At 46.9% G+C, this 12,057-nt stretch overlaps 1 protein-coding gene across 1 annotated transcript; it reads right to left on the reverse strand.

The window, feature by feature from the left end:
• Window positions 1-1,717: 1,717 nt before the first annotated feature.
• On the reverse strand, window positions 1,718-6,381 carry LOC135390077 (uncharacterized). The gene is made up of 2 exons (XM_064620087.1): window positions 6,221-6,381; window positions 1,718-4,607 (listed from the first exon to the last, which is right to left on the reverse strand). The coding sequence occupies exons 1-2, from the start codon at window positions 6,227-6,229 to the stop codon at window positions 4,287-4,289; spliced, it is 330 nt and encodes a 109-aa protein (XP_064476157.1). The 5' UTR covers window positions 6,230-6,381; the 3' UTR covers window positions 1,718-4,286.
• Between the last annotated feature and the right edge of the window lie 5,676 nt (window positions 6,382-12,057).

Here is a 12,057-nt window from a genome sequence, read left to right on the forward strand (position 1 = left end):
CTTTTGCGATATGCACCGTTTCATTTCCTATGTCCTCTTTCTCTGCTTTCAATTTACAAGGCAATGGGTTTGAGCCATTTAGGGGTTCTTGATGGGAGTACCGGAATTCGTCAGGTGAGAAATTCAATTTCTACCAGATTATTTACGTTCAAACTGGTTCCAACTCAAACTCGCTGTAAGCGCCACCAAGTTACGAATCTGTAAACGTTGCGCTGAAATACGTTGCTCTCTTTATACCTAGATGGCGGCAGCAGTCTAGTGCACGCGAGTAACCACCTGTTCGAACCTTCTGCTCTGGGGCGTCGAAGTCCCTCACGGCAAGGGGGTGCGAGCCCTAACCTAACCGAACCCAACCCAAGAAGAGGAGAGCCCTACGGTGCATGGTTCTAGGTTGAGAAGTGAGGCAAATGCAAAAACGGGAGCCATTAATGCCCATAAAAGAAATGACTTGTCCAAGCAGTGGCGAATCCAGGAAGGCGGGGAAGAGGCGGTTGGACGATCGCCCACCGCCACCAAAAAACATCAGTTTATACATTGGATTTCCCTTTATCCCCACCCCACTACGCGCTCCGCCAAAGAACCCCCCCCCCCCCCCAAACCGGGGGTCTGGATCCGCCACTGCGTCCAAGCAATGCGATGACTGTGGAGGTTGCAATGCGGATGGGGAAGGCCATCTTTCATTCTTTTTTACGTTGAGGCGAAAAGGGAATTGGGGGCATTAGAACAGCACAATCTGAAATACGTATTGATGATTTCATTATATGTGGCACGACAAATCTATAGAAGTAAGCGAGCGGTGGCGTGTCTCTTTGTTTTTCATTTTTGGTCTCGTCAAAAGTGCACTGGTTTCGTCTGCAAAGGGTTTCATTGCTGCGCTAAAAAGGCTCTGTAGAGCGTGCTGGCCTTGCTGAGGCAAATACAGCTGATATGCTACACGTGCAATCAAGCACACCAGCGAACTGACTCCTCGCGTCTTCACGAAATCTGCGCCTTCCTGTATCGCCTAAGGAAGGCCACTGAATGGCGTGTCGCTACTCTTCGCGCAGCAGGTCCGCACATACAGTATCACGTAGGGTAATTGGGTATTTTTGAAGCGTGATGTGGGCATGCTAACGCTTGTCACATCCTACAGTTGGCGATACAAGGGTAATTGGGTGGATAGTACCTATGCGGGTGAATTTAGTCTTCTACTTTTTAAACAGGCTTCGTTTTCACTCTTCGCGATAACAGAGCTGAAAGCGAGTCTGCCTCGGACGACACGTGCAGATGAAAAATGGCGTGACTGACGAGACCCTCAGAGCGCAAGGTCAGGAGGGGCTGGGCCCCGGTGCGAAAACTGGGGGGGGGGGGGGGGCGACCGCCCCCTCTGCCCCCAGCTTCCTACGCCCATGTCGAATAAGTAATAGGGTAGGATAATAGGATAGGCTAATAATGGGGTAATAGGATAGGGAATAAACAGATAGAGTGACGGTCTTGCACTCTTGGCCCCATCGCCGCAGAGGACATTAAACACAGACAGCCGGTTGCTGCGGTGACTTTCCGTGCGAATTAAGGCTGTGTGGTTGCCTCCACGGCTGCGGCCCCCGCAAGCGGTGTTCTGATTGGATCCCAAAGATTACGTCACGTTCGCGTAACGATGAGGCCTCGTTTACTCTACAAAGTGTAAACTCTTCACGCAGCACGAAAGTAGAAGGGAAGAAGACACAGAGCGCACAAACTCACTGTTTCATTTATTTTCGAGTGTAAGTAGTGCGTAAAAAATATACAGCGTGACAAATATTCACAGTACAGTAGTAGTCACAACATCACGCCTGGTTACAACAATCGGGAAACGCCCATCGGTTAAGCATATTATAGAGGCCGAGCCTCTAGATTAGGATTTGTTTGGCAATGAGGGTTGTCAACAACGTGAAAAACAAGATGTCTATGTCTAGAATCATCTTATGCCTATAGGTTTCAACTGTGCGCACAGACACATTCTTACCTAACGACGTAGATATAAGTGTAGGACTGTAGGTGCAGGAAAAGAATTTTCTATAGAGTAAATTTTTGGCGCAAATATTATGTTCAATGCGCGACACTTAGAGCCGGATCGAAATGTTCCCATCGTACAAACTGACACACTTTCCCCTCTCCTATATGTCATGCAAACAAAGATGGCGCGCCAAGTAGGTGTGGAGAAATGCGTGCTAATATGTTGTATAGCGGAAGACTTCGATACGCAGTGTGGCGCTTTGTGCAACAGTGTCATTTCACGAGCCCCTCCTTAAGGAACGTGCACGTCTTGCCTGAATGACGAATATTTTCGGCGGCGACTTGCCCTCCATATGAAGTAGAGGTTGTGCATATGGTGGAATTACTCAGCCTGAGTGCATTGGGCAGCGTGGTACCTAAAGGATGGTCCTCTAATTGACTCCCTTACTTCGCGTGGCTATACAGTGCAGCACAAGCCGTCTGGATTGTGAATTTAAATAAATTGTGACCATAACTAAATTGTGACCCCCTGAAAATTCTTTCGTGCAGAGACTACATGAAGTTCTCATTTCTGTACAGACCAGTAATGAAGCTTTCAAACACGCAAAAAACCACGCAAAAAAGAGAGTAAAGTACAGTCAGTAAGTCGAGTAGAATATAGAGCGCTATAAAAACAAGTTCCAGTATGTATCGTATTCTTCTGCTCCTACGCTTACTCTTCCTAAATTTTGATCTGGTCAAACTTATGCGAGGAGCGACACTTTTCAAGCGATTAGCAGTCCAGTACAGCGAACCTACTAGCCAAGCAGCGAAGAAGAAAACACATAAATAGCCCTCTCATAGTACACCGCTACTGTACAAGAAATCGTGCTCGAATGAACCTTGCGGGGTTCGCACTTTCAGGTAGTGTCCGTATCTTTTCTGTACTGCTTAAAGTGCCACTCCGCATTCGGCAAACAGCGTTTATTTTATTTAGTCCACGAAAGGAAGGTGCCTCGAAAATTCTATGCGCGAAATTTCAATCCTGTTTACGAACACTGTGCATTTCTGTCAATTTTTGAAGATCTGCTGAGCCTCCACAAGTTTCGATGACGCCAGGAGCGGGTGACGTAATCATAAGCCTACAAATTGCAATGATGTCATGTTCTGGAGAGGGCACTCGTCTCCCAGCAAGGACGCCGGCGTCCGGGGAGGGTCACGTGGTGGAAAAGTCACGTGACGCTGATCGAAAGAGGGGAAATGGGAGAGATGACTTCTCCCTCCTTGGTGTTTTCTCGATGGTCGGAGTTAGAGCCCTGCACCATCCGCGGATGGAAGCGGATATCCGCGGATATCCGCAATATACTTGCGGATTCGGATGAAAATTTAGCACTTGCTGCGGTGTGCGGATCGGATGCGGATGGCTCGAGGTCGGATGCGGATCGGATGCGGATACGAAGGCAGCGGAGCGGTAGCGGATCGGATGCGGATATACCGCGTGCTGTCATTTTTCCACCCGCAATTTATTTGTATTGCGCGCCGACAGCCGACAGCGAGCGCATGCTCTGGTTTACCTTTGACCATGCACGGCGCCAACACGGGAGAGGAGGCATTCAGGCGTCTCGAACCGCGCGAGCGCCGACGAGGTAGCGTTCGACGCGTTCCTGAAGTCTATATCGCGTTTGTTGAAAGGTTTACCTTTGCTTGTCGTCATGACTGAGTCCTTCCGTGACAGCATGGAGGCATCCGAAATTATACCAACATGCTTCCGGCGGTCTTTACGCGTATTTCGAAGCGTGCGGATTTTTGCGGATCGGATGCGGATGGTGCGTTTTGCTCAGCGGATCGGATGCGGATGTAAACTGTTGTGTATGGTGCGGATGGGGATCGGATGCGGTAACGTGTGCGCGGATGCGGGTCGGATGCGGATGCCAAAAACCTCATCCGCGCAGGGCTCTAGTCGGAGTGGTCGGACGATACGTAGCGTGGGCTTCTGCTAACGGAGTGCAAAAAGTGAGCACCCCGGCAGACGGCGAAGGACAACAACGTTGCAAAATGAGAGACGCGCGCTCCGTTGGAGCCTACATGACGTCACAGTTCTCAAAGATAAAGAATAATTTTCTCTAGCTTTCGCGTCACGTATAGAGCCAAAATATTTTGCAGGAATGCAAAGTGAGACAAGAAGATTTCAGTCACATAACTTTGGTAGCATTCTGAAGACACGAGATTTAGTGGCACTTTAACCGTTTCATGTAGTAACAATGCGCGACAGGACGCGAAACTGCATAGCATTTCTACACTCTTACGGTATTGCTCAGTGAAATGCTAAGAGGCTATCGAACGGTCCCCCACGGCTTGAAGAAAATGCGATTGACGGGTACCAGGGCAAAGTAGCCACTACGATGAGCATCACCGCCGCCCGGAACGACCACCCTCTTGTGGCTGGACGACACGACAGTGGTGGACGGACTGTCCAGGTCCCCGTGGGGCAAAGCGTGGCTCTCGCGGGTGGAACTGTGTTCGTGTGTAACGATGCCATGCCCGTAAGCGCCGTGGTCTTGAAAATGAGGGTCGTGCATCCGGTTGGCGTAGGGGAACCCTTGCGCAACCGTAGTGAGGAATACGACCAAGATGAGCATGCTGGTGAACAGTATCTGGAAAAGAGACATTGGGAAGGTTCCTTTATGGCCGCAACGTAAATTGTGGAGGCTGAGAAGTCTCAACTGACGTTCTCCCCTCATCAATGCTGAGAAGAGTTGATTCAGCGCTCGCTTTCCGCATGGCACGAAACACCTCTCGTCAAGATGCTGAATTAATTCATCGGATGCGATTCGATGTGGTTTTTACAGCTCATTTCCGTTACCGCTTGAGACAAGTTGACTCTCCCAGACGCTGTCACTGCGGTGTTCTAGAAGATCTAGAGCACATTCTTTATCATTGCCCAAACTACCAACCTTCCCGAACCGCACCCTCCGGGTCTCTTAATCAACTGAACTCTCGCCCCCCCCCCATTCTTTCTCTCCCTCGCTCTCAAAAGTGATTGGTCCCTGGCCAAATCCAGCCCACCAACGCTCTGCCCTCAAAGCTCTTTTGAGCTTTTTGGACACCATAGGACGTTGATCCTTATTGTGAAGGGGCTTTCATTCCCCACATCACCACCAGCAATGGGGTAGAGTATCGCCCCTGGCGATGAAACTCCCCATTCATCATCCCACAATAGTGTTGTTGTTGTTGTGCATGCTCAGTAAGCGATTAAGACAAAGACAAGCAACGCCCACTCCTACATCAACATCAACGCCCAAGCAACAACCATATGCTACAATTACCATGTCGGCGTAGTGTAGTGGTAGTACACACGACGGGAAATCAGAGTGGTATAGATTCGAGACCCGGCACCGGCACTCGCCAACTTTTTGTCAACTGTTGTGCTTCAGTTTCTTTATGGTCAATACCGGGGTCGGCTGCTGGCTGCGTGGAGTGTGCTTCGTTAAATTCACGATGCATGCGTAACACGGCACATCCCGGAAGATCAAATTGAATGATTTTATTAACTGCATCTTTGGTAGATTGGATGTCTCATATGGACAGCTCTTTCAGTAACCTAATTAACCCAGCCGTTTTCGCGTGGGCTGGGTTATAGGCACAGTGAAGACAGACTTGGGTGTATGTAACATAGTGAATTGTTGCTTCTTGATATGGATCTCTATGTCATGGAAAGTGTATACAGGACTGTATGCACTATACCTTAATAGACTTCATAGGTACCGACCTAATATATGTCTTCCCATTTTGCTGGAAAGGAATCATAAACCAGTCCTTGTAAATTAAAAGTTGAGCGAAGCAAAGAGAGAATAAACGACGTTCCGTGACTGACTGCCGATTTAGATGCTGCACGACACCACATTTGCAGTTGGAGTAAAAGTAAAGCTTGCATCTGGACATTGAAGGTCAAGCGCCTGAGCAAGAAAATACGCGAAAGAATTATATAGCGCAATGGTTCTTTCTTTACTAGTCTATGAGTAACCTGAGCTAAAAAGCTCATCAACCACCTGTTGTGGCTCACCAATCCATTCTTTCGTTTACTATCACGAAGACAGCTCTCCCCTTTGGGAATAAGACGTAAAGTACAGTACAAGTAAAAAAAAAGTATAAATCAGCCCGCACCAACACAAGGTATGAACAATTCAATGCATCTATTGACACCGAACAGGAGCGGTTGGACAACAGATCGAGTCCTGTCAGACACATAAATAAATCAGGTACGTACCAGAGCCATGGTGTCAGCGTCAGCAACTGGCCACAAACTCGGGTTTGCTTTTATAGTGAACCAACGTTTTGCTCGGTTTTTGCGTTTCAAGGCAGCCTTATAACGATGCGGCACACGAAGGGCTATGTAAACAACGTACTCTATACGCGCGAAGGAGCACGAGACCTATTGATGCTACGGGTAGTTTGACATCTGGACATGACCATTGTGTGGGGAGACATTTTTATTGAGACCCCTAAGTATGATGAATGCAGCGACTGCGTACGAAATTATGGGGTTCTTGTTCATTCATGCGTCGTTCAAGCTGGGGCTTTCCATTTTTGAAGAGAGGGCGTGTAGTTTATAGGCTAAACAATAAAGAAAAAGAACAGCTCATATGTTTCGTGCGCTACCTCCTAGAAACGTAGTAGCACCGTGCGAATGTTTGAATTTCTCGAATGTGAAGCGAATTACAGTATATTCGAATGGAATTTCAAATCGAACATAGAATTTTGTAAACGAATTTCGGTTCGAGATAACGTCTCTCCCAAAGCGAATAGTTGTATCAGAATAGTTCACAGTTCTCGTGCACAGCCTGTGGCCCCAAGCCTCGTGTCATCTCGGTTGGCAGTGCCTCCACCCTCACATTCCACCTTCGCGCACATCACCATCACCAGTTTTTTTTCTTCCGTCTCTGTCATTCTCCCTTCGCCTTTCTTTTCTGTTTCTTAATGCATGGTCTAATGATTTACTTGCGGAATAGCAAGCCGATATACTTCGCTTGGCTCACATATTCTTCTAATTTTATTCATTCTCTTTTACCTTCTAATAAGTGTATCCCCCCCGAGTAGTTCTGCAGCTGAGCTCGAAATCGCAAAAACGCCACAGGACAGCACACGAGGACAACGAACAACAACAACAAATAAATCGTGACTATGACCTGGGGTGAGTGTGCTGGTACATACGAATATCTGTATGTATCCTGCTTGCGACACGGTATAGTCTTGAATCGCGTGTCAGTATAGCTCTGCAGCTCATAATTCCTTGGTTACCCTCGGAAATGTTGTTCCTATATTGTATTTCAAGAAAGACCATATGCAACACGTGTTTGTTACTCAGAATAAATGGTCTTGCAACGCATGGAGATATCAGATGGGATAAACCACAAACAAGCGAGTCGCAAGCAGTAGGCATCACGTACATATGCCCCTTGTGTGTGTGTGCCGTTCCTCTATGTATAACTGTTCACATCGTATTCGCTTTGCTTACATTGCTACTCGCTTCGGTTGTAAAGTGACTATTTGCACAGTCATATAGTAGTTGAACAAAACGCCTGTACGCTCGAAAGGAGTAATATCGTTTTGTCACGCTTAGTAACCACTGTGCCATGTTCAGTTGTGACACTTGCGGATCCTAAGGTTACCGGTTCGAGCCCGGAACGGAACAGCAGTGATTTGGAAGCACAATACAAAGGGCAGCAACCCTATAATTCGATGGATCGACCTCTGTGGCGTCGCTCAAGATCGCGGAGGTCTCGCGACGTAAAACAACCAATAATTATTATTCAGTAATGACACCTTAATCAGAATAATATAATTTTAGTTTTCACACATTGTAGCGGAACCAGGGACAAGAAGGTCTACCGAGCTTGACAAAGGCCCCTGGCACTTGCAGTACGGACAGCGTAACACATATCTCCACTTTCCATATCCATATTCAAGACATAACAGCATTTTCACACACCATATAAACATTTCATTCATATATCAATTCATTCGCTCGTTCATATCGTTCTCCCATATCATACCTCTCATATCATACCTGCACCCTAGTGTTCACCAAAATAAAATTTTCAAATTCCTGTTTGACGATGTACATATAAGTATCTGCAAAAAGGCCAAATTCATTTAGTAACCACGACATCTGAAAAGTTATATTTTGTGTGCCAATTGAAGTCCTCACGCTTGGGTGGGACCATTGCATCTGGTTCCTAACACAATAAGGCTTCGCCTCTAATGTGCACTCTTAGAAATCAACTTCACCGCATAGCATGCTCCTAGCCAACCGTCACCTAGAATGATATCGTTATCTGCACTGATTTGTCGAAAACGGGAGGCGTACACTCCCGTTTTCAACAAGTCAAGGCAGATAACGATATCATTAGAGACGATGGCTGACTAGGAGCACGCTATGCGGTGAAGTTGATTTTTAAGAGTGTGAGGTTAGCCACTAATATTAATAATAATAATAAAACTGTAGTGAGAGATCAATATGGTTAGTTAGACCAAAAGCTTTAGAATAATAAAATTTGTTTGCTATGTTAGCAATTTATTTCCCATGTTGCTTATGTTTTTGGAGTTGAGTTGAGTTGATTAGAAAAGAAAAAAATTGAGAAATAGACACTCATTACGAGAGCCGGCTATTCCAGATCACTTAGGAAAGCACAAATGGCTATCTACAATAAAACCAATGAGTCACAAAGACTCTCAGTCAGTCACTCACACACACTGTCCACACACGCTGTCCACGCACACTGTCAGTCACACTGTGTCCACAAACTTGGAGTCTGCGCAAAATCGCACAAACGCTTGCATGGCGTGAAACTGATGGTCGGGTGTCCAAGGGCCCAGAACCTTAACGACATCAAATGGTCTGCCATCCAGCCGAGCTAAGGAAGCTTGTAGAGATTGTCTGTGCTGCTGATACCGTGGACAGGATAATAAGATATGATTTTTTTTTTCTTTTGTATGAAGAAATGCAATTTCTGTGGATCGTCTAGCTCTAAACGCAAATTGCTTGTCCACAATATTGTCGTGTTTCGCAGGAAAAGCCTACAACTTATTGTGCATTATTTTTTCGAGTATTTTCGTGAAAACAGGCAAGATGGTAATGGGCCTATAATTTGACAAATCATTTCTGTCACCTCCTTTATACAACACTGTCACTTTAGCTGTTTTCATCCTACTGGGGAGAATGCCAGTGCATAATGTCATATTAAAATATGTCTAACTATGGTAATGGTAGTCCAATTACATATCTAACAAGAATAATCGAAACACCGTCGATATCGGGTCTTTTACTGTTTCGGAATCCTCGAACCGTGTCGACAATTTAGTCTTGTCCGTAGGGAGGAAAAAAATCGAGCCTGAGCTCAGGTTACTAAACATGTTCATGTTTACATTTGGGGATGATGCATGATGATGCTTAGATTCTAACAAAAAATTTTGGCTTCAATTTTTCTCTTTAGATTTTTTACCTTAAGACAACAATGATTGTAATTATCAATCGAGTAAGAATAATTATGAATTTCAGATTTTTCTGTTTAAACCTATCTACATTATGTGCACATGTACAAAGTAAAACTGAGCGATAATCACATCTTTAATGCAGTGAATGCAGGCTTCATGTGCATCATAGCGTGACGTGTCTCAGCAGGACAGCATTGGAAACACAGCGAGAAATGGAAGAAAAGAAACATAATTCTTTTAGCCTCTCAAGCAACACCCAATGTAGGCTTTCAAACCAACGTAATTGTCCTATGTCTTCGGCTGCTGGAGATGTGGTTGTCATACAAGCAATACACGACATTCTCGGGTAAACATAAACAACCCCCCACCACCTGCATGGCTGTGTGGGTTAAGGCGTCTCGCTCGTTGGTGTCGTGCTGACTGGGAGGTGGTGGGTTCGAATCCTACCACCGGTTGTGCTATCGGAGGTTTTCTCTGGGTTTTCCGAAGACTTTCCAGACGAATGTCGGCACGGTTCCCCCTGAAGTCGGCCCAGGACGCATACTAATCCCCCCTGCCCCATTCCTTCCTGCTGTCCTCTCTCCATCTGTCCTCATCTGTACGCCGCTCGTAGCCACAGTTGCTTCGCGGCGCTAGCACGAAAGCAAAAAAAAATAAATAAATAAATACACAAGCCCCGACACAACTTCCGGTGCCACGGGGACTTCCGGTCCTTCCGCAACTAAGGACGTTCGGAAGCAGCTGCCATTCAGAATTATATCTTTCGCTTTCCTGATTCGTTGAAAACGACCCTCTCTCTCCTCAAATCAGAAGCGATAGCTGTATCAATCGGCACACTGGTTGGCGCAGAGCGTGTTTGCTGTGAAACCGGATGTCGTTTTGGCAACAAACCGGAAGCGGTGAAAACGGCATGTACGAGGGGCGTTCAAGTAAAACCGGGACTTTCTGTCTCCTGAGTGTACAAATGGCTCCCGCTACTTCTTTTTCATAATTTTCACACGCGACAGGCCTCCGCGTTCACCACGTAGTGGTCTGAAGTTTGTGCAAAACAGAAGACACGCGCTAGACAAGATGGCCGACAACGAGGTGAGCGCGCACATCGAACAGTGAATTGTCATGAAGTTTCTCGTGAATGGAGGCGTAATGTCACCTGAAATTCACAGAAGACTTCCGGCCCAGTATGGCCACGATACACTTAGTCGCACCAAAGCGTTTGAGTGGTGCAAATGGTTCCGAGACGGTCGTACATCCGTGCAGGACGATCCCGGCCCGGGCGGCTCAGAGCCCAGTGTCAGAGTTCCTGAGAACATCCAACTTGTGGAGCGCTTGATCCTCAAGGACCGACCGATAACATGTCTCGAACTAGCTCGAAAGACGGACCTTTTTATGGGAACGTTGAACACTATCATTCATGAACGCCTCCAGTTTCGCAAAGCCGGGCCTCATCACCAAAGGAGTCCTCCTCCTACAGGACAATGCACGCCCGCATACCGCGCATCTCACGACACGCACCTTACAGGAACTTCGCTGGGAGTTGCTGACACATCCCCCTTACAGTCCAGACCTCGGCCCCAGCGATTTCCATCTCTTCGGGCCACTGAAGGCGTTCCTTGGGGGCCGCCAGTTCAGCTGCGACGACGAGGTCACGAATGCGGTCCGATCATGGGTGCTACGCGTCGGTAAGGATTTCTACGCTGCTGGCGTCCAAGCCCTCGTGAAGCGCTGGGACAACTGCATTAGTGCAGCTGGAGATTACGTTGAAAAATAAAACTAATTTCTCGCCTGTAAGTTCATTTTACTTTTGCGAAAAATCAAAAGTCCCGGTTTGACTTGAACGCCCCTCGTATACAAGCAAGTTGTCTTGTGTTTTTCGAAAAGCGGCACAATCCAGCGAAGGTAATACAGAGAACGTAGCGCTCTTCGTCGCATAAATCGTTCTAGTCCAGCCAACCTTCAGAATGGTATCGTTTTTCCTTCGAATTGGAAAAAAGTAACACCAAAAACAACACTGAAGAAAGCTTCAGTGTTTTATACTTTTGTTGTTACTTTTGACAAGTGGATCTTGACCCAACCCTCTACATTCTTCAACTTCGGATTGGAAGCAAAGTTGATACATAAGGAGGTGCACGCCCCCTTTCTCAGCTTATCCGGAGACAGAGCGATATCATCCGCGAAGATGATTGGCCTACGGCTAGTGCCATGCACTGGTGCTATGCGGTCAGGAGCGCCCCCTGTTAGTGCTTAAAAATAGGCTGTCTACACTCTCAAAACTGAACTTCACCGCATAGCACGCTCTGCGCCTATCATTGCCGCGAACGATAGGGTTATCGCTTCCGATTCGTGGGGAGATGGGAGCGTACGCCTTTTTGTGTCAATTATCATGTATCCAAATTTACACAAAAAAAAGGCGTACGCCGCACTCTCTCTTCGAATCAGGAGCGATAACCCTATCGTTCGTGGCAATGGTTGCCGGACAGCGTGCTATGCGGTGAAGTTCAGCTTTCAGAGTGTAGTGGTCCCGTTCTATTTTTAGGCAAGCAGTTCCTTCACCACCACCGCCACCATCTATTTACATAGAGTGAGACATTCCTGTGTGCCTTCGTGTTCCTA

Source organism: Ornithodoros turicata, chromosome 3, assembly GCF_037126465.1.
Source record: "Ornithodoros turicata isolate Travis chromosome 3, ASM3712646v1, whole genome shotgun sequence".
NCBI lineage: Eukaryota > Metazoa > Arthropoda > Arachnida > Ixodida > Argasidae > Ornithodoros > Ornithodoros turicata.